The 23,821-nt window shown below is 42.1% G+C and overlaps 1 protein-coding gene across 4 annotated transcripts in view; it reads right to left on the bottom strand.

Moving 5' to 3' along the window:
* Nucleotides 1-213: 213 nt before the first annotated feature.
* The window catches only part of ETV6 (ETS variant transcription factor 6), a 126,399-nt gene continuing 102,791 nt past the window's right edge, over nucleotides 214-23,821 (bottom strand). For all 4 annotated transcript variants that reach the window (XM_086885349.1, XM_086885348.1, XM_086885347.1 and 1 more), the window contains 3 exons: nucleotides 10,349-10,491; nucleotides 7,923-8,023; nucleotides 214-4,360 (listed from right to left, as the gene is read on the bottom strand). In XM_086885349.1, coding sequence (XP_086741475.1) covers nucleotides 4,255-4,360; nucleotides 7,923-8,023; nucleotides 10,349-10,491 — 350 coding nt within the window. In that variant the 3' untranslated portion in view covers nucleotides 214-4,254. The remainder of the gene's footprint in view (nucleotides 4,361-7,922; nucleotides 8,024-10,348; nucleotides 10,492-23,821) is intronic.

Below are 23,821 nucleotides of genomic sequence, written 5' to 3' on the forward strand. Positions count from 1 at the left end.
GCAAAGCAAATATTTCAAGGGGCGGCCTTAACTTTCCCGAACAACACTTCCCAGGGAAGATCAAGGCACTGCTCATACATGTTCGGGCAGGGGGAGCCTGCAGGTTTCATTTCCTGACTGAAAACAGCTGCTATGTGCTATACTCTTAAGTATCATGGCTCTTAAAAAGAAATGACCTTGTAGCAATGATTGCACCAACAAATTTGGCATTCCTGCTTTTATATTAAATTTTTTTATTGAGATGATGTAATTACAGGCATTTTAAAAATTATTTGCAACTCACTGGCCCTGAGAATAGGCTTGTTTGTTTTTGTTTTGTTACATTCATTTGATTCAGTCCCTTAGCCCCACACCTTAAAAAACCAAAAGCCATCATCAATAAAAACACTAGAATTTTATTTTTAAAAAAAAAAGACCTCAAACTCTGGATTCGCGTACAGTTGCAGTCTGACAAAAAAGATCTGAAGAATGCATACGTGGAGTTTGAAATCTGGGGAGGATGGCAGCAACTTAGTGTTCACAGAAAGGGCCCCAGTAGTGTTCTCTGGATGGAGAAACAGTCAACAGGTTTCAAACTTTAATCAAGAAAATATTCTGTTGTGGAATACCTGATGTCCTACCTGACTGGCCTGTGTTGAGGTTTATAGCAAGCTGATGACAATGAATGTCCCACTTAACCTTTGCTTAAGCACTTAACCACACAGAACCTTTGCTAGGTTCTGAGGTTGGTAAGGATCTCTGCAGGTCATCTGGTCAAACCCCCTCTGGTCAAGCAGGGCCAGCCAGGCCCAGTTGCCCAGGACTGTCCAAGTGACTTTTGTGTGTCTCCAAGGATGAAACCTTTTCTCCCTTTCCCCACTTGCTCTGGTGGCAAAGGCAGAAAGTTTGGCTGTTTTGCTGCTGGCAAATTTGACACTGGGAAATCAGAAACTGGGAGAGGGGGAGAAGGCAGGTGTCAGCGTTGGTGGAAAGACAGTGTTACCTTTGCTAGCCCTGGCAGGCAGTGATGCATTCCTATGGCTCAGGCTGTGGATCTGCCAGTGGATGTGAGGTCAATAGGAATCTCCCTCCTGCAGCTGCTCTAGCCTGCCACTACTTTTTTATTTTTAGTCATTCCTGATAAACTCACTTCAAGACCCCAAGAGTAGTCCAACTCCTGCAGTTCCCACAACAGGCCCCAAGGCCCTGCAGTTGTGGCTGCTCCAGTGTGACCCACACCATTCCCTTTGGCACCAGGAGACCTGGCCGGAGACAGGAAGGGCCTCTCTGAGACTGGCATGTTCCAAGGTCAAAGGCTATCTTCATTCCAACTAGCATCAGCCTTGTGAGAACTCCTCTGTGGTTGATGACATTGTCTGAAGATGTCCTTTATGTGTGAACTGGGAAGAGTTTCCAACAGCCACAAACATTTTTTTCTACCTTTGACTTAGATTCTGCAAGTGTGAGTGATTGCAATTTTTTGTAAAAGTGAACAATTCCACTATAATGCTCCCCTATAGGACAACGCATGTGATTTCTCTGTCTTACCCAGTGCAGAGGATGGACTTAGTTTGGTAGATAATGGTGAGGAAATGGGTGGATTGTCTCTGGTTCTCTGTATTTTGCAGTGTGCACCTTGGCCATGACAAAAAGCTGTGACTCATCAGAGCACTTTATATAGAAAGTCCCTATTTTTTTTTTTTGTCCTTCACAATCTTGTAACAGCAGGCAAAGGAAAATAATGGAGTTATGCAGTTGTCTAGACCACAGCAGTAAAGAGGATGAATCATCCTCTGCAAAAATTTGGTTTCTTTCTACCACTGGACACCCAAGGATCCAGCTAGAGTCTTCCTTTACATTGGTACTTCTGATCACACTCCATCTGACAAGTTCACCACTTCACTCCAGCTCCTGAGACTTGGCTGCAACTTGGGGGCCCTTAAGCAATGTGACAGAGTAACTCCTTGGGCCCTCGGTCTCAAGGGACCTTAAGTTTCAGATCTGTGACTACTTAAGTCCCACAGTGTCTCCCAATCTCACACCTCATGAGCTCCAAGGACTTCAGAGTCACAACAGAGACATGTGACACATTGCTGAAAAACACTCCCCTGTCCATTATTTTGAGGCAGGACAGATAAAGCATGTGGTGTGCTGGGACTTGTAACTAACTGTGATTTTATAGAAAAATGTGGCTGGGAAAAGCTCAGGGAGAAATGTACACCTGTCATTCCTCATCAGATACTGGCACAGAAAAATCTCTCCTTGTTGTACGATGCTTATCTACACCCTTAACAAAGCTGTTCCTTCTACGACCTGTGACTCAATATTAAGTCTTTGGTGAGATTGGCCTATCCCTGTTTAAACACAGGGGACACTGAGTGCCATTTTTTCCTGGATAGATTAACCCTCTTGTTAAATATGTGGAAAGATCAAATGTTGTGTTGCTTTAATAGCTGATAAAAGCTCTATCATGGGAATGTACCTTGTTTTTTGGTTGAAATGGATTAGATTAGCCTTTTGATTTTTTTCCAGATCTAGTTTCTTTTATGTTTCCATTAAAGAGGCTTTCTGCTCTTAATGCACTGCTGTGGACGTGCTTTCTTTCAGGCACCATGTGATTCTTGCAGTTTCCCTATACACCTTCTCCCTCTGCAAGCATCATTTCTGCTGCTAGATCTTCCTTGCATTCAAAGGACCACTGCTGATGGATCACTGGACACCACACACATTCCTATTGTGATGGCCCAAGCTGTGAAATGAAACTGGCCAGCAGTTTCTCATTTGGGCATCAAGGACTGCTGAGCTTTCTGTGACCAAACTAGGCATAGCTCTTTCCCTCATGCCAAGCACCCTCAGTGCAGCAAACCAAATGGAGGCACCTTGCAACCAGAACAAAACCCCAAACCACCAAGAAAGCAACATGGCTGTAGGTTGTTTTTTTCTCTTGTCTTAAATGTTAAAAACAGGCAAACTGGGACAAGATTCCTTGATGGCAGAGCTGTAGGATGGGGGAGGGCAGTGGGAGGCGTTAAAAGAAACAAATCCCAAAACAAAGCCAAAATCAATTACAAGATATAAGTATAGCTATTTGGTCTCTAGTTCTCTAACATCAGCTTTTAGAGTGGTGAATCATCTACCTCTCCAGCAGCACAAAATGATCCTGGAAGGGCTTCTGAGTAATACAAACCATATGATGAGTCCCTTTGCTTTCTATGATGTAAGGAACAGTCCTTCACCTTTCACCCCAAAACTGCTAGCAGGTATGAGAAAGACCCCTTCCTTCTGTAATTACAGATGCTTCAGTCTTCCCTTTTTCTAGAAAACTTTGAACTGAAATTCACAACTGTGAATATACCAGGGGGATTACATATATATTTATATATATATATATATATATATGGAACTTTTAGATATATATACACACATATATATGTATTTGTCCCCACCCTCCCTTCCCCCTGCTCCATTCTATCACTTCTTTGCTAGAAGGAGGGAGAATGTTAACTGATAGTCACTTGCAGAGGTTTGTCACATTTATTTTTCTCCTCTCTGGAGCACTTAGGTGATTGGTTTTGGTCCATATTCCAGCCGTTAACAGCCACTCGGAGTACTCTTTGGGAGCCCAAGCTATGCTGGGATGACAGCCCAGCCTACACGTGAAGGGTGTCTCCTCTTCATTTGACAGGTATGTGTGAGAAATTCTTTTGGTAGCTTCAACACATTTCCCAGTGGCAGCACATATAAATTCATCCAAGCAAACTGGAAGCCTTGAGCAAATCCCTTCTGTGTTGCTATTGTTTATGCGGTGTTGTGTCATGAGACTTGCACAGAAAATAAGAGTACTCTATTTCCATAGGAAAGCCTTCCAAAAACAAAAAAAAACAAAACAAAAACCAAAACAACAAAAAAAAAAAAAAAGAAGCATAATCTGATGTCTTGTCCTATGTGAGATAAGGAAAGTCAAACTGCATGTTTATTAGGGAAAAAAAATGACAAAAACCCCCAAAACTGAAACAAACCAAAAAGAAAGAAAAACTCAAGGGAGACTTTGTAGGAACAGTGAAGTAGTGCATAAGTCCAGGCTTTTTCCCCTTTGCTTTCCTGCCAGCACCACTTCTGCCTGTTTGTTTTGTTAAGGTGCTTCAGGTCCTGCGTGGTCTTCAAGCTAAGTGGCGACCTCAAGTACTGCTCCTGTCTTGCTGCTTCCCCTCTCAAACCATGCCGACCATCAGATGTTTCTCCCCTGGACCCACAGAGGGGGTGCACCTGTTTCCTTCAGCACTCATCTTCTTGGTATATTTGTTCATCCAGTTCCTGGGATTCAAGGTGCTCGAGGCGGTCTGTCCGGCCACTCATGATCTCATCTGGGGTCTTCATGAACCTGCAAAACAGAGAAACGAGCACATTTCTCAGGGGTCTTCATCAAATTAATTATCTTCATCAAGTTGTTGAGACCCCTGAGCTCTACAGCTCCCAAGATAATCTTTGCTGTATCTTCCCAAAGCCTTAGTATTTCCCAGCTTCTCCCCAGTTATCTTCCCTCCTCCATACCTTGAAAGGAAACAAAAAAATCACTGGCATTTACCCCAGCTTCTTGAAAGTTCAAATCTGAAACACAGACTTTTTCAAAAACCATAGTTTTTTTCAAAGAATGATATTTATTTCTTCTCCCTCATATTGTTTGCTGTTGTCATGTCAGATGACAACTTGGCCCAGGTACACTCATGTATGGTGTCTGGTGACAGAGACATGAAAGGTCTTTATGATCAGCATATTTCAAAGCACAAGCCCTTGCAAGGTGGGGGGAGGCTGCTGATCCACCTCAGCCACCAGCCCAGGATCTCTGCTCATCCCTGCTGTTCCAGCTGAGTGTTCCTCAGAGCCCTGCAGGAGCACCGGGACTGGCTGCCCAAGGGGTTTGTGAAGCAAAGCCTCTCCTCCATCCCTTCCCATCTCAGCCGAGAAAGCTGTCACAGGGTCCCTGGTTCTGTTTTGTTGCTAACACTGTTAGCAACAAAAGTTATTGTTGTTTGTGTGCCTTGTTATACATACTAGTAAAGAACTGTTATTCCTATCCCCAGATCTCTGCCTGAGAGCCCCTTGACTTCAAAATTATAGTAATTCGGAGGGAGGGGATCTACATTTTCCTTCCAAGGGAAGATCCTGCCCTCCTTAGCAGACACCTGTCTTCCTAACCAAGACAGTGAGTGAGAAAAACATGAAACACCAAAGGAACAGAGGCGGGAAAAGCCAAGGTCCAAGCCAGAACAAGCTCTAGGAAACTGAAAAGGCCCTGAAGGGAAAAGACTTAGGGCTAGGGAACTGTAAGCAAAGACAGTCTCTTCTGGTGTGCTTGTAGCAACTGTGACTGCAGTGAGGCAGCATCCTCTGTAATGAATGCCATGGCTCCCAGCACCAGTGTCACAAGGCAGTAAGTCTGCAGGGTGCTGGAGACAGAAACTGCATCTGGGGAGGCATGGCAGCAGCAGGAAATGAGAAAGGACATCTACCAGCCTACAGTTTAATTCTGTGGTCTTGGTTTTTGCCAGGATGCTTTTGTGTATTACTGCACAGAGGTAGCACAGAAAGGCTCTGCTTTTTCCTTTTTAATTAGTGGTGTAGGAAGAGAGAGTGGCACAGGAAGGATGAAATCCTGTTTTCAACACAAATCAGTTCCCCAGCTCCCAAGCACTTCTGGAGAAATTAGGATGAAAGATGCTTATGCTGGAAGTGGTACAAAATTTCAGAGTCTTTCATTAACAACATACTGGTTAACATGCAGCAGTATGAAATGTGTTAATCATAAGAGCTGATTTTACTTCAGGTTGATGATATGTTCAGTATCCTTTCCCCAGTAAAAACCAAAACAACCAACAAGTATCACTGACACACATGAGAGAATGCTCACTCCTGAAGCCTCTCAGCAAACACACAGCATAGCCTGGAACTAACCTTTTGCCATTCCCTCTAATTTTGGAAATCATGTGCATATATGCATTTAGGGAAAGAAAACAAACAAACAAAAAAAAAGACTATGACTCACTGCTGTGTCACTGCTGGAAAAATGCTGCTGCTACAAACAGTGTTACGGTGGTGAAAACTTCATATGCAGGAGTGGTGAATCAGTGCCTGGCTACACACTGAAAACACACCAAAGCCCACGGCCAGACTGTGCCCTGATTTAAACCCTGTGACTGTCTTGTTGCTCTTGCATGAGGATGAAATCAAAACACAGAGTGGTCCCACTGCCCTTACCCTCTCTATGTGGGGCATGGGCTGATGTGAACTGCAGTTCAGGATTTTGGGCATTCCTGCTGGTCTGTGCTTTAAGTCACATCAAGGAAACCACAGAGTGGGTATTTCTAATAGCATTTGATTACATTATAAACAAACAATCAAGCAACAACTCAGAACTGCATGAAAATTTAGAAATACTGTCTGTGACCTATTTTGTTGCAGAAAACACCCAGCCAACCTATTAGATATCTTCTTACTCCATCTTACTTAAAGCTCTAAACAGAAATCTGCAGATGACAACTGCCTGCACAATAAAGTCACATTTCCTATTATTTCTGTGCTTGTGAGGAATAGCCAAGAAGGGAACATTATTGACTTGATTTTTTGCAGCTGTTCTTTTTCTCTTCAGATATAAATAGGTCTAAGAAAACAACATCAAAAAGTTTTTATTGGGAATTGTGCAGAAAAATCTTTTGTTGTTTTTTTTCTCCTAGTTTCCAAAGGAAATGAAGTTTATATAGCTCAAATTTTATGCTCTCTGGTCACCTTTGAATTTGTTGGTCAATTTAGCCAAGTCTTACAGGTCTCCAAGGGCATTAAGTTACAACCATTGTGAGAAAATAGGCAGCTGGGTTGAGAAGAGATGGACTCCATCTTTTGTGTATATCCCCACTGAAGGAAAGGCTTCAAGAGAAGCACATTCAGTGTTCAGCAGCAGGAAGTCCCCCAAGGTAATAAAGTCTTTACACAAGACCATGGAGACACAGGTACCTTTGGTACTGATGGAGCAACCTTGTTTTAACTTTCCGCCAGAAAAAGTTACTATCAAGCACTTGACTTTGCCTATGCCTGCTACTTTCCTTCACTCTTCTTCCTGCATCTATGTTTCCTTCTAAGAGCTGACATAATCAAGTCATCCCACAGAACCCTTTTCAGCTGAAGATAGTTTGAGTGCTAATGCAGTTCTGTTAGCTATTTAAGAAAACAAGTTCCAAGATTGCCTTCCTATTGTTATCATTTCCAAGCACACTGCTAGATCCAGGCCACTGACAGCAAAGCAGTCTTTGGTTTGAGTTCAGTGCTCTGAGCATCAGGCATGCACTAGGATTTGCTGGTGTTGTCTGAAGAGAACTGGAGTGCTCTCATTCTGTGCCATCTGCACTCAAGTTTGTACAAACAGCTCCCTGTTTTAATGCTGTTTCAGGCTCTCTTTCCTAAATTCTTGGTTGTATCATCCAATCCGATGCATTGGGCTTTATGAACAGCTCTTGCAGCAACCTCTCTTCCTTCAAGGCAGCACCAAAGATGTGGTCAACAAGTACTTCTCTTCTGTGATGCCCTTGAGGAAATGCCTGATTTCCTGCTCAGCTTTCACTGGCAGCTGCGTTTGCCAAGTCCATTTGGAGTAGGTTTTCCAGCAGTTTGGCTGAATCATTTATCTAAGGCCTTAAACAATGGCACAGCCTTGCACAAAGCAGTGAAAATACTTCTGTTGTCTCCACTGACCATTGAGACAGACCCGTGCTTTTGTAAATTGGTGTGGTTGCCTTGAAAGCTGGAAAGCACTGCTCTAGACAGCTTTTACAAATGTATGGCCATCTGCACCTGTGTTACAACTATGGCAATGAGGTATCCCATATGCAATTCCATCCTCCATCCTCTAAAACTAATTTCCATAGAAAGAAATGACAAAGAAAGAAAATTACCTGAACAAAAGCCTTTGTCCTGGCTCCTTACGGATGATATTTAGTTTGTAGTAGTGGCGTAGGGCTCTGGACATTTTCTCATAAGTCATATTTGTTCTGTTCTATTTTTTTTTCAAAAGAAAAAAGGGAAAAAATGTGGTGAGATGATTCGTTAAAATGAATTTATTTCTAAGCCCCAAAATGAGTTACAGAAGTATCACGGCTACCTAGAGTAACCAAGACAGTACAAGAAATTACATGTACCATTTTTTGCTGTTTGCATGCCCATTCTACCCCCACAGCCCTCATCACCAAAGTTTTGTGGGTCTCTTTCTACTTAGAGCAATTTAAGCAAGGAGTCTAACAAAAATTCCAAGCAAGGCTTTTCTACAGTTTCTTGGAATACAGATAACAAAAGACTTAATTAACTACAGAAGGAGACATTAGATGGAGGGAGATGCTTATGCCAAGTGAGATGGGACAGGCCTGTTCCTAATGAAAACACCTTTTGTAAAAGCCTGGGAATAGTGGCTAATAGGCTGAATCTGTCAGCAATCCCTGCTTGGAGCACTGTTCCTCTGGGATTCCCCTGCATTAACTAGTTAATGCTCACAGAGCACTGTTTCTCCTCTTGTTATACAGGTGTAAATCAAGAATCCAGTTGGGTAGTACATCTGCTTCTGACAGATCCTCCCCTACATTCTGGGAGCTGTTGGCCCCAAAGGCCATGGCCAGAGCACTGAGGTATACTGAAGTGTGAGATGATTCATTAAAACCTTCCTAAGCCCCCAAACGAGATGGCCCTGTTGAAGCTGAGTGTCACAAGACAGAAGTGATGGGCAGGCATTGAAAGAGCTGTACGTGGGCAGCCCCCAAATTAGTGACTTGGAAGAACAGGATCAGCCCCTTAGGCTATGTCTACATGAAGAGCATTTTTCTGGTCCAAGGAGCAGTGGTTTCTGTCTAGCATAGAGACAACTCTGCTGGCAAAGCTGTGTGTGCACAAGTGTAAAGCAGCTGCTTGCCATGGGCCAAAAAATGCCATACCAGTAGAAGCATGTTTTTGTTCTGGGACCTTCCATGTCAGGAGCTTGGATTCATCAAAGGAGACTGATCCACCTGCCTAAAATGCCCAGTAAGAGCAGGCCCCCTCTGCTTGCCCTGACTACAATAACTCTGCTAAGGGAGGCCACATCAAGAGCTCCTGTGGCAATGAAATACTACTATGGATAAAGTTTTCCCTGCAAAATCTAGACTCCTCATTGGGAACCTCTCTGAAATACTGAGTGTGCTTCTTCCATTTCTTGTATGATGAAAGGCCACTGTGTTGCCCAAGTGGACAATGGTCTGAAGGAGCTTGTTTTAGACACCCAGCATGAGACATGATGGCATGACGCAATTATTAAACGTGCAAGTTGGTAAGTTTCATAGAATTCCCATTAGCCCATATCTCCAGCATGTTCAGAACCATGTGGATGACAGCACAACCCTCTGGTGTGACAGCTACTCCTCCCAGTTTTGTGTTGTCTGAGAATCTGTCCCATCATCCAGGTCATTAATGGACATACAGTACTGAACCCAGAATCAGTCCCAGGGGTAAAATGACTAGTGACTGGATTTCATGCCATTGATCACCATCTTTTCAGCCCAGCAAATCAGCCAGTTTTCAGTCTACCTCACTGTATTCTTGTCTAGGTCATTCATACTTAATTAGTCTGTCTTTGAAGCTGTTATGAGACAGTCTCAAAAGCCTTTCTAAAATCAAGATAAGCTATATCCACCATTCTCCCTGAATCTACTGTGCCAATAATTTTGTTGTAGATAGATATCATAGTGGCCAAGTATGATTTCCCTTTTATAAATCCATGCTGATTATTCATACATTCATTTGAATATACTTATATACATATACAGAAATATCTATACATAACTCAGCCCCTAACTGTGAAAATCAGTAATAGCTTTCCAAAGACCAAAGCAGGAACTGCACTCTTAGAAGTAAGTACATAATACTGAACATTTGGTGTCTGTTACAGGCCAGTGTGTGGACTCCAGGAGTTGCTGCAGACAGGAACACAGAAAGCTCTTGCTCTGTAGTACAGAGCTCCTTGTAAACTACATCTCATCAGAATATCCTCAGCATCAGGTTTTGAGAAGAAATAAGATGCCTTGAGAGAGAAGTACTGTTAATTCTTGCACTCCTTGTAATTTTGTAATTACGTGCATTTATAACAAAAGGTCTTTAAACTAAACCAACAAGTTCTTTATATGAAGATTAGGTTTTGGTGCTTCAGGATGGATGCTTTGTATTTCTAAGGTATATAGAACAAAAGATTACAGCTTTCCAGCAGTAATTTATATGCCATCCTTTCTTCTCCTGTTTATAACTGAATCCTGTGATGCTACAAGCAAAATGCTGCAGGAAGAAAACTGAATTGCTTCCTTACCTTGTGGTTTCCCCACAGACGGGCCAGCCCGTTGGGATCCACTATCCGAAATATTTTGGATTCCTTATCTTCCCATCGAATGAAATTTTCGTACCGGCTGTCAGAAAGCAGCTGATAAACATAATCCCAAAGCAACCTACAGTCTGTGAAGAGAGAAGCAGGACAATAATTACTTTTCCTTTTTTTTTTTCCCCTTGGGATTAATTCTGGAAACTTTTTGGGTGAATGTGTAGTGAAAGGACAGTTGGGAACAGGGTTGAAACAGCTGCCGTGACCTGAAATTAAAATGGCTTGGCTCGTATCGAGTAATGTTTGCAAAATGGACTGCAATAATAAATGCCTCTTCTGATGCATCCCAGTTCTCCTGACACTGACAGAGCTTCTCCATCTCATCAAAAGCTGTGTGAGGTGACCTGCTGGTCTTAGTTGTGTGTTTATGGTTGTACTGAAGCACATAAAGCTCACACTGTTGGCCCTGATGCTGTTGCTGGCTGTTTAAGTGGAGAAATCATGAATCCTGCAACCTGCTCTCCCTGCTTGAGGCTGCCCCTTTCTGCGCTAACATGTGAGTCTAAAGCATGGGCAATATTACAGCTTTCCTTTGTAGACTCCTTGTGATATAAAACTGACAGCTTCTCCCATTTTCAATTTGATTTTTTGTTTTACTTTTTAAGGTTCCTGGAAAGAAACAACACTTAAGTATTATAATTACTTGAGTGCTATCAAGAGGTTAAATACTTTCTATTTGGATAATTGAATTCAAATTTCCTCTTGGCAAACACTCTTCAGGTCACTAATTAAAGGTCTAACAGACACTTAAGTTTTAGTTTAGTGTTTTTCAGTTTCATGGCAGTCTCTTGAGACTGAGGAAGCCAAGAGCTGAGCTGCTCTTAATTCCTGTTTGCAATGTATGTGTGAAGCACAGAATAACTGGGAATATGGAATTTGGAATGTGGATTGTGCAGAGCTGGGGGTACTGCTGCTATCAGAAACAACAGGGTTTTCACAGCTCAGCTATCCAGATTTCTAAGGTGGCTGTGGGGTTGCATTTAACTTTGAAAGCAATACCAGCCTCTGACCAGACTCTAACAAGCTGTTAGAGTTGTTCAAGGGCTGGCAACCAAAGAAATCCAGCTTCTAAGTGCTAAAATGGATTCTTGTCAGCCTGTCTTTCTATTCCTGTCTGTCTATCTGGGGCTGGCACGTGTTACAATGGGGATGATGACATGGGAATATAAAATACTTTTTCAAAAAGGATATGAATAACACGTTTAATGAGCACACCTGAAATGAATAGAGATTTTAAAGTTATTTTCCCACTTTCAAATTGCAAAGAGTATCTCTGACACCAGTACTGTCTCTAAAACCAGAGCTTAGTCTGCCCCTGCTTCAGTGTCTCCCTGCCAGTCCTACAAAATAAAAAAACAGTATGTTTTGAAGAGATGACATCTGTCAAAAAATTTCAAGTTCCCATTCTAGCTGAAACCTACCCTGATGGTCACCTCATCCATAACATCTACAAGAGGAGGAATGTGAAAGGCAAGATTCAAGACTTTTTGATTGGAAAAAACTTTTTGTCATTAACATTTTTCACAGAAAAACATTTTCTACAGAAAAATGCCCATACCCATTTGAGTTTTTTCTACGTTTTAATTTAAAGAATGAAACCTGGGTACAAGTTTCCCTGGACTAAGTGAGAGGTCTGAAAACTAAAGTTGAAGGTTACCAGTTGAATTTCTGTCATCCCCCCTCTCATAAATTCACAAAAACCAATTCTTATACTGCCTTTCTGACAATGTTTTTGCACACACACACACACACACACACACAAACACACATTAGAAAAGAGCTTATTTTCTAGACTTCCTTTATGATTCAAGACAAGGGAGATTATATTGCTCTTCTGGTTTGTGCCTTTTAATATTGTGGGAGGTTTTCAGACAAAAGGATAGTAAGGCTGTTAAATGGTTCTTTGACACACATGCAATTAATTCTAAAACCCTTTCAATGCAAGAAATTTATAGAAAATGTCTTTTTTAATGCAAGAATCCTTGGGGTCAGCTGGAGGGATGGTACGCCTGGAGAAGCCAGTCAATGTCATATTCTTGAATGTTCAACCCAGAGCAGACAACCTCCAATTGCAACACCTTATAGCTCATATTTACAGTTCTGCAGAGATATGATTCATACTCCTCTTTACTTTCACCTCAATTTTTGCAATAGGCAAAGTTATTTTTAATTTCTCTCTCACATTCAGACACACACCCTGGGCCCCCCTTCTGCACAAAACCAAAGAAGCAGACAAAAAAAGCAACCTGAGATTTCTAGGTGGAAACAAAGAGAGCTTCAGATACTAAGAAGAGGCAGGATTCAAGTGCAGATTTGGTTTTTTATTGTTCCTTTAGTTTTTAGGATGAATTTAGGCTAAGCTTGAATATAAATACACCTTTTCATTTGTATAAATACAAATGAGAACTACTCAGATCTGCATCTTGAGAACTTCACAAGAAAAATTTTAAGTGATCAAGGGCCCCATCCCTTATTCTCAACTGATTGAGCTGCTCAGGCTTACAGAGGTATTTAGTAGGTTGGTGGAATTTGCAAAAAACCCCAACTACCCAAGTATCCGAGACTCCTGTTTGCTTCAATGATAAAACCAAAAATCCTTGAAAACTCTACTTGGTTCCTACAACCACTTAGAAACATGATTTAAATCATATGGCTGTCTATCAGCAAATTTAGATATATGACCCAGTTGTATTTACATAATTTACTGAGCATCAGGGCAACTGTGGTAACTGTCTAAAGACACTGCAAATAGGAAATAAAAAGCATTAAACACCAGTAGAAAATATTCAGGCTCACTGCATTTCTTCTCCTCAGAGCTGAGAGCTCCACGCACACAGTTAACGTGGAGCAGCTGATGCTTTGCAGCACACTTTACTTATGTATGAGCTCTGCTTGTACAGGACCTAAAGCAACCTGCCTTCCTTCTAGTTTCACTTGGGACACATTTAGGAATTTGAGCACAGGAACTTAAGGGATTTTTGTTTGTTTTTAACCAGAAATGGTTGCCCTACATATCTTTCTCAGGACTGCACAGTAAAAGAAATATGAGGTCCTGGAGGGTTCTCCTGACTGACAGAAGATCAGCAATTAAATAATCTACTAGTAGAGACCATCTTTAATAGGACAGTAGAGACAATGAGTCGAGGATACCTGGTAACTCTTAAGATTGAAACTGGATTATAATTGAATGAAATTGGATTATAGTAGAGCCCATTTGCAAGCCTGTGAAATTAGTCAAAACCCAACAAGAGGCAAGGCTAGAAAATGATTTTAAAAGGAGCTTCTCTGCTAGGAAAAGAGGCACCTCCACAAAAGGCTGCTGGAGATGATAGACAATGTGCTCAGGGCACAGCATGGGATTCTTGGGGCTGCCATGTGCTGGGCTGGCAGTGGGTACTTTGATGATCCTTGTGGGTGCCTTCCAACTCAGGATGCTCTATGATTCTATAATACAGAAAGTTGCATTCTCCAGGAAGACCAAAAGTGTGATATGTATTTTTAGGAAGGATAGAGGAAATGGAGAGAAGGACTTGTATGTGGATAGTTGTTTTGTAAATGTCAATTACTTGGATGAGGAAAGTCTGGATGGTGGAAATGACTTCATGAAGACTCAATCTCTTCCTTGGCTGTCAGAAGGCCTCCAAAGGAGCTGCTGCATGAGGGGACTCTCCACAGGGTGTGTGTTGGCTAGTGAATAATAGCAAGAAAGTACATGGATGTTGCTGAGGCCAAGCAAGTTTTGAAGTGTGGGAGATTCAGTAGGGGAGTTGAGGCAGGGCTGGTACCTGTTTGGGTATGCTGTGATTTCCTGCCTTTTGGCTAAAATAAGCTTACTATAAGCTTACTTAAGCAACTATGCCTCCCTAGCACAGGGAAAGATCATTTCCCCCTAGCACACACAAACTTTTTTTTAATAATGGACTCAGATGGTTGAACTTTGTACAGTCTGCAGCTACAGAGATTCAGCTGCAGATAGAGCTGGGACTGAGAGGCTTTAAGGTGTTGTAGCTGGAGTAGGAAGGTGGTGAATGGCCCAGCAATGTGGAAAAGACTCCTAAACACTGGGACTTCCATGCCCTACCATTTTCTCAGCTGTAATACTAAGCAAGTCTGAACTAAATAATTAGCTGGGAATTAGGGCAAATTGCAGCTTCTAATGGAGAGGTATAGATACAGCTTTCCTCCTGCAGCTAATGCTTCTAGAGGGACTTTTGTAGTTATGCACAAGGTAGTGATAAGGTGCAGAGTACTTTGCTGGTTCTCAAATTGTCTGCCATAAGCATTGCCCTACATGTGCAAGACGCAGCAGTTTCCCACTCCTGCTAATAAAAACTATGTTATTATTAATTGATTAGGCACAGTCTTCTGAATACACACCTAAAGAATACCAGTGTTTAAATACTTCCTAATAGCTATATTATAGTAATAAATATCCCTTAGTATTGAATTGCCATCTCAGATTGATCTGTAAATGAAACATTTTGGATCTTAGGTTCCTAGTATTTTGATATTTGTCCAGCTGTTACAAATGACTTCTCCAGTATCATTTGGCCAACGTCATCTTCATGTTGCAGTAGTGAGATGTCTCGCATCTGTACTCCCCAGGACTAAATAATGCTGTTCACAATATAGGCATTTGCATGCTAAAGACCTCTTTTGTTCAGGATATAACATTCCCCTGCACCAAAATATTACTTAAAGCACATGCTGTATCTGAGCCCTCTATTATTTAAATGAGGCCCATGGTGCAGAGCTGGCCCTCTTCATGTAGCAACTACCAAAAACCTCCCATAACCACAGAAATGTTTTGCAAGACCTACCCACATCTTGCACTGAAGAGCATTATATAAAAAGTGTTTGATCTGGTTGATGACCGCCTTGGAACCCAACATGGCTCCACACAGGAAGTGATGCCAAAGGAACGTTGTCATACTCCCTCTGACATCAGCTGAGGCCTTATCCCTAGCTGTGTAGGTTAGCCTAAAATCTCTCCAGCATATCATTTGACTTAAATGGTTCTGTGATTTCTACCAGCTGAAGAGTTCTCCCAAGCTCAGCCTCCTTTAATTTTTACAAGGTGTCTTGTGTTTCAGCTGCATTTGTTCAGAGTGAAGCAAACAATGACTGTTCACAAGTGAAACTAATGAACAGAACCCTGGAAGTTCTCTGGCCCTCTGGTTTCTCTAAGTACACCTGAAGTGTGTGTGAAGGCAACATGGTGATGCTCATAGCGTCAAAATCATAAACTGATGTAATTCACAACCACTGGAGCTGGGAAAAGGCTTTGGTCCCAGAAAGTTTCTGACTTTGGGAATGCCACTGTCAGAGTTCTGGGAATGGTCTGACTGGGGAATTTCCTTAACAGACATGCTGCAGGAGCATTATGCCGTGCTGAGATACAATCCAGCTTTAAGATCTATCCATGACATATTAATTTTAGCAGACAAAACCAGAAGAAAAAAGTAACCAAGCCTCATGGTTAAGGGTTCAAATGGCTCTGAGGCCTGGGGGAGAACTGACCTATTCCGAGATTGAGCATCCTGGTAACCAATGTCTGCTAATCCACATCCAGGTCACCAAGGGAAAATAGTCTTCTTTCTGTGAATATTGCACTGGAAGCAGGATAGTAAGATGGTACAGTAAAGCCAATGTTTTTTTGTGGAGAAACCTCTTGACAGACAACTGTTTGTTAAGCTCAGTAAATTCAAGCTGGGGCTGAGTAAAGAGGTTGCCAGATCACCCAATACAACAGTTGTATGCTGCTTCTGTCTTGTACCCAAACGCTGAGTGGGAGATCATGCAGAAGGAGAGCAGAAACCTGAGACTGTCATGCTGCTAACAGTTGTGCTGTGAGGTTGTAAAAATAACACAGCAAGCCAAGCTCTGTCTTTGGCATTAAAAACTTGTACAGGGAAGGAGGATCCAAAATATACCTCATGTGGTTGTAGAAAAGAGCACTGAAATCACAATGAATATGTAATAGATGGGTCACAGACCATATGCTAGATGAAGACTTTGAAAGCTAAAGACTGTTGTATTAAAACCAGTCTTTTTTCTTCCTGTCCACTTCTGTTCCATGCCTCATCCCCACCAAACAGATGGGCATTTTCAGTATTCTCTTCAAGTGCTGTTCTTTTTCTTCACCACAATGGTAGAAAAGACTCCTGCTGAAGAAACCTGTCTCTGATTCTCCTGTGGCTTTTCCTCAGCTTTACTGCTCATGAAAGGCAATGACTGGAAAAGAAATTCAACCTCTGCCTGTACACATACGCTTTTTACAAACACCTCACAACCTCTTTGACATCAGAAAACTGGCCAAACATATTAATGATGGGAATTAAGAATGGTGTTTTACCTTCAGAATTGTACTTTAGAGAAGCTGGCAGGAATGACTTAACTGCATCAAAGGCATTCCCAACAAGGCTAATAATTTTTAAACCCCAGTGTGAGAATCTCTATTATCTTCTGATAGTACAGTCTTGGGTTTAGACTTTTGGTTTTTCAAGAGCAAAAAAAGATTGTCTGTAATAGACTGGTTCCTATGAAACTCACTTCTGCGTTCTCTCAGAAAGCCCAGAGTACTGTGGGAGGTGTGAGCACGGCTGGAAGACACAGCTCCAGGTGTGTTCCCAGGAAGACCCTCCTGAAAGGACTTCATACATAAACTGGTGATTTCTGATGCATCCCTTGCCAAAAACTGAGAAGTGACCTCCGCTTCTTGGGGTTAAAACTCCACATTAAGACATGTTTTTCCCTTCCCTTCCCTTCCCTTCCCTTCCCTTCCCTTCCCTTCCCTTCCCTTCCCTTCCCTTCCCTTCCCTTCCCTTCCCTTCCCTTCCCTTCCCTTCCCTTCCCTTCCCTTCCCTTCCCTTCCCTTCCCTTCCCTTCCCTTCCCTTCCCTTCCCTTCCCTTCCCTTCCCTTCCCTTCCCTTCCCTTCCCTTCCCTTCCCTTCCCTTCCCTTCCCTTCCCTTCCCTTCCCTTCCCTTCCCAACACCCTTAGCAGTTTAATGGTTTGCATTTGAGTTATCATACACTGATGTGTGTGCTTTTAAGTGATTGGTATTAAAGCCAGACTTAAATAGGCCTATCTCTGGAGACAGTGAAGTGTAGTGTCAACACTGTAAACGAAGTGTGCTCTCCTGGTTTAACTAGGAGCATTCAAAGTGATCCAAGTTTGCTTTGTTGAAGAAAATCTGAATTATCGAAACAACTCTAGCTTGAAGGAAGTACACAGGGAAAATAAGATACCTGTTTTCATTAAAAGGCAAGTTTCTTAAAAGAGAGTGTAACATCCTGCTGACCCCAATGGATACTTAGGGTACTCTGAACCCACTTATCTGTCAAGCCGTGGGATGTAAATGGGTGTTTGTGGTGGGTTTAGCACTGGCTAAAATCACCAGTGCACTTACTCATTTCTTGCTGTGAGATATGGATTAGAAGGGTAAAGCAGTGATATTTACTCATGGTTCTCACCCAACAATCAGATCTCCCTGAGGTACACATCATATTCCATCTTTCTTACATCTTCCCCAAATGTCAATCAATGCAAAAGCAGCACAGTGCTGCAGTACAGTAACGAGAAGAATAAAATCTAAATGACTGAGCTTTTCTCTGGCTTGGTCAGTCCTGGCTTCTGAGTAGACCTGAACAAGACCTGACTGCAATTTCTGCTCCTGTAACTGTGCATTAAGAATGGAGACAGCTGTGAAGCAATACACTTCACAGAAAATCTACAACCACCTATCTAACCTATTGCTATTCAGCCATTGTTTGAGCTTGCGTGCCATTAGTTAAATTGGCAGGGAAGGCCCACTTTCATGCTGAAATTAATTGTTAATGCCATGTTAAGAAGACTCTCAAGGTTATAATGAAAACTCCTACAAATATGAGCTCTGTGTGTATGACTCTCATCCACACTTCAGTCTCTCCAGCAGTCTGGGCTTCCACAGGGGCTCCAAGAGAAATGGCATGCAGTGGAAATATAAAAGTATACATGACTGCAAGAGGAAGTGATGAAACAAGGCCAGTGACATTATCACTGTCATATCCAAAGGGGAGTGACAAAGGCCAGCATTACACCATGATTTTCATGTTCTTGCAAGGCTCCAAACTGTTTGTATGAGCTGCTGTCCTACAGGAAGGAAGGTCAGTTCCCTGCAAAACAGCTACTGGCCCCTATCACTTACAACTTAGAACTGCCAAAGTGAGCCACTGTTTTAGGTCTCTCTAGGTTGCCAGCCTGTAACTTGAAATGGCTTAGCTGCTGTGACCATCTTGCCAAAGCTGCTTCCCAAAGTCTGTGAGTCACCAAAGCCCCACCAGCCACTTCTATGCTGTCACATCCTGCTGGGTTCATCACTCATGACAGTGGAGAAGACAGCCTTGGCAATCATAGGTGGGCACACAGGTGGGTTCCTATGGTATTAGCAATGCTATGTGCTGTCCTGAAGATCAGCTGCGTGTTCATACACCCCAGATGTGGTTTGCCCTCCTGGCTGCCAGGGCACACTGCTGACTCATACTGAGCATGGCGTTGACGAGCATCCCCAGATCCCCCTCTACAGGGATGCTCCCCAGAATTTCTCTCCCCGCTTATATTTGTGCTCAGCACTGCTCCACCCAAGGTGCAGAATCTATCAGCTGGACTTGTCAAATTTCATCCCATCAATCACAGCCCAATGCTCCAATCTATACAGACCCCTCTCCAAGGCATCTTGCCCCTCAACAGTCAACAGCATCTCCCCAGTTTGGCACCATCAATAAAATTGCTAAAGATGCATTCAATTTCTGCATCCAGATTGCTGACAAATACATTGAACAGGACTGTCCCTAGAACTGAGCCCTGTGGAACAGCCCTGTGGAACACTGCCAGCCAGATGTGCCCCCATGTCCTACAACCCTCTGAGCCCTGCCCTTAGACAGTTCCTTACCCAGTGCAGTGGGAACCCGCTCATCCCACAGCCATGCAACTTGACGCTGCTGTGAGGGGTAGTAAAAGCCTCCCTAGAGTGCAGAATAACTATACCCACCACCTTGCCTCAATCCACTAGGTGTGTGATCTTAGCAACTCAACATTGCAAATTACTTAAATGGGATTTACCTTTGTGGATGACTGTGCCTAATGTCTGCATTATTCTTTAAATGCCCTTCAATAGTACCCAGTATTATCCTTTTTTCCAGCTTTCTGTGAAGGCTAATGATATCAGTTACAAAACCTGTAACTTCTAAGTTGTGCTTCTATGCTGGTTTTACTCTCTCCACTACAGAGCCATAATTGTTCTTTGCCTCCTTTCCCACCCTCCCTCCCTACCATCCAGCATAGGCCATTGCATGTTGTAACTGTGACTGTACAGCTGTTTTGTACAGAAAGAAAAAGAAACTAACGTTGTGTAATGCATTACAAATAATAAACTAATGTGGTGAATTTGTGCAAAGGATTTTGCTGGTATATGAATTAAAAAAATCCAAAAGATCATCCTACAATGTGACACAGTTGTAAATGTCCCATGGACACATCTGGAGCAGATGCAGGCACTGGGGCTCTGGTCCTACTAGGTAAGTAGTGAGGAGACTCTGCTGAGGTGCATTGGTTTGAGGTTTGGTGTCTTCTGATGTTTAAGCTCTAAATGTCTATTTTTACAAATCTGACAGCTCAATCAGCTGAGTTTTTCTTATCCACATTTAAAAGCTTTCCAGCCCAACTCTGGAGTATAAACAGAAAAAAGTACCAGTTGATTTGCAATTTTTTAAAGCACTGTATTTGTGAAAGGGGTCCTTTCTGTCCCCTCCTGTCTTTTTTCCTCCCACACAAGTTATTTTTTCAAACAAAGGAGGAGAATCCATGATTCTGTTTCCCCTCCAAACTCTGTCTCCACACAAAACAAACCCCTTTGGAAGACCTTCCCCATGCTCAGAGCCTACACCCATCCCAAGTGCTGTTTTGTACATTTCAGTAGAATGTGAGTCATTCAGAGCTGATGTACTCTTACCATGAGACTGCATTTTTGCAGTTTCAGCCATCAGACTGTTTTTATTGAGATATCACATACACACGCCTTGCCACAGATCCATGGGCCCCTATACTCTCAGGATGTGTGGCACACTGAGAGGCTGAGATAAACAAGGAGGCAGCTCCCTGTCATGACTTTGGCATGGTAAGAATCTTGTCTATCCTCATTCCAACAGCAATCAATGGCTTTATGGGCCTAACCAACACAGTGGTAGACAATGTGCCTCCCAACAGTTTAAACATTGCCTGGCTTTTCCTCAGACTCCTGAAGAGGAAGAAACAAATCTGGCAGCTCATAAAGTCAGATACAGCCCAGTTGCTAAGGTAACCCAGCTGATAAGAGCAGCACACCAATAGATAACACCAGACACAGGACTCACCTGCCTTTAGATTTCAGCATGCTGTGGATTAGTGAACAAGCCTTTCAGTCCTAGAGCTGGTACAGAAAAAGACACTGGGAGCTGGAAATCTCAGAGACCTGCTCAGCAATGTATTTCCCCTCACAAGGAATATCCAGAATTGTATTAGTGAGTTTTAAGTGACTGAATCGAAAGTGAGGTAAATACTACCATGTAATTAGCGTAATTTGGATGTTTCTAAGACAACCTCTCTGTGATAAAGGTTAGGATGAAACCAACCCTGTTATAGTTGGATAGTCCCATAACTACCTCTTGCACCTTGGGGAAGTATCTTTTACAAGATATCAAAGCCCTAAAATGCTTGATAACAAAACCTTCACAGTCAGAGATTCATGGGGAGTAGAATTTCCAGTCTGCAGAAGGGCTAATTTGAGGCTCCCCTTGGTTTAAACTGCAACTGTGAAGAGGACAAAAAAAAAAAAAAAAAAAAAAATCCTTGGAGACGGTTTTTGGAGAGCCAAGATAGACTACTGAAAAAAATTCAGAGCTAAAAGTAAGCCATACATAGAATGCCTGCTTGCTACAGTTCAAGTTAGGACCTGGCTACCAAAAGTTGATCCTTTGAATTAGCAGTTCCAGTAGGGAAAATTCTCCATTACACTGCCCTGCTGAGCTCCCCTTTTGAGGTATTTTAAATATTTTTACATGCTGTTAACTACATGACTACTGATGCCTAAGTTACTTTGTTTATCCCTTGCCTTTTGTGTCTTTAGAGGGGATGCAAACCTGTTTCTTGATCATCTCAACACGATGACCTCTAGTTCTGACAAAGTTACACAAAAGACTTGTGCACATTGTGTTGAGAAGATAGCTAACCATAATTTTCAAAATCAACTCTAGCCAATGATGAATAATATATGTGACCTTAATGAGTAATATAAAGATACTTTATGCCTCTGGCTTTGTTAGAAAAGTGTTAAATGGCCTAAGGTAATAAGACCTTCAACTTGAAATCTTTTGCTGTAAAAGGGAAAGTGCTTTAACAGTAAAATTAATATTTTGAAAAATGGTATTACATAAAAAGGTAGGAAAGATTAGTCAGCCAGTGAGTAGAGGCCATTATTTTGTCTGACAGAACGTCCAGAGCTGTATTGATTGACCTCCTGAAAAGAGAGAATTTGTGTATAGCAGCAAGCAAAAACATTGTTTTCTTTCTCAGCAGCAACTAATTGCATGCTGCATTTAAAAACACACTCAATCTACAAGTGAACAGATTAATGAGGCTGTGAGGTGTCTTAAGTTGAGGGAAAATTCTTTCTACAATATAAAACATCTGAGCTGGGAAGAGAAGATGTTCTGGAGCACAGCCTAAGGTTTTAGTCAGCAGCCTACCAGGCTTCCCTAGTAGCTCCTCATTACTATCTCCCCTGAAAAAATCACTTGCATGCAAGTGGTTAAGCCATAGGAAGTCAAGGCTCTTTTCACACTGTAAACAACTGAGTACTTAGCTCTGGCACTGGACTATTGGTAACTCTTTTCATTGCCCAACCCACCAGTCATCCTCATCAAGAAAATGGAAGCAATGCCAGTGATTTCTAAAAAAACTCCTTTAAAGAATATATCAGCATTGATGTACATTTGCAGTTTAAGAGTCATGTCCTCACACCTTTCATGATCTCTCTCACACTGAAGTGGCAAGCATGGTTGGTCAAGCACCTCCATGTCAACTGTGGCAGTAAAGGTAAGGACATAGATAGAAAATACATTTATGATGACATAAAAATAAATGAAATCACTTATTGGCAAGAGCTGTGAGATGAGTGGCAAGCAGGTAGAAAGGTACTTTCTTTCTTGAGTGCCTAAGTATGCTGCCATTGAATTCAACAGCTCCAGTGAAGTTGACTTCAGGCATGAAGCATGGGCTGTCTAAGTACTTGGTAGTAATCCAGTTTTTATCACCTTTAAATTAGCTGTAAGCTCTTTAGAGGGTGTCTCTACAGTTCAGGGGCCATTACAATCCAACCAGAGGAGCAGCAGCTTGCGCCTGCACATCAAATGAGGCATGTGAGCTTTTACAATTAAAGGACTTGGGCACTGATGGAAGTATGCTGGCCAATTTATCAGCAGAAATCTAATCAATCTAACCATGAGCTCTGTAATTCCCCAACCCTGGGCCATAAAACACTGCCCTCATCTGAACCAAATGCTTGAACAGACTCCAGGTTTTTCTGGCATGAAATAATTCACCAGCTATTTCAGGTATGCCACCCTTGCTTGTGGGTCTCAGCAAAGCCACGGGCTTGCAAATGAAAGCACCTATGTCTGTAGATACAGCCTTTGGATAACATTTTGAATGGCTACACATACTTGCCAAGCAACTATGTTAGGCCCATATTTTCACGGGCTTGGGCTCTGTTGCCCTACAAACAACATAGGGATATAAAGGACATGAGAATTACTGGGGCTGGTGTCACTGGACCCACTGCATAATGTGCAGAAACCAAAGATTCCCAACTATGTAAGAAAACCCCTGAGTTTAAAGTAAAAAAATTACACCACCACATACTCTCCATATTTTTTCTTACCTTTATTTCAGACTAGGGTTTATTCTTAGAGAATGTTTCTGGAAAATAAAAATTATTTTGCCTTGATGTCCCAAAAACACTTTGTGGGAAGGAAATCTCCAGTGATGTGATCAGTAGAGTATTTTCTCTGCCATAACTTTATTTATTAACTTGCTGAGAATTTTGTGGGTAATAAAAATCAAAAGGAGAGAGACAAATCTCAGCCAAGCAAAAATGTCAGAAGATTAACTTCTGTAACTCATCTTTCTGTTAGTTAGATCATGGTCCTTGCTTGATCTTGACTAGATGGTAAGATATGTATCTTTGGAATTTAAAGTGGCAAATCTTAGGAAAATAGATTATCTTTCTCATTAAAGCTGAGGCAGCACTACATCTGCAACAAATTTAAGGCATGTAAGGACAAAAAAGAACAAGGTGTTTGTAGCTCTGTGGACATGTGTAATACCCCAC

The sequence above is a fragment of the Cyanistes caeruleus genome, chromosome 4 (genome assembly GCF_971803275.1).
Source record: "Cyanistes caeruleus chromosome 4, bCyaCae1.hap1.1, whole genome shotgun sequence".
In the NCBI taxonomy this organism is placed as follows: domain Eukaryota; kingdom Metazoa; phylum Chordata; class Aves; order Passeriformes; family Paridae; genus Cyanistes; species Cyanistes caeruleus.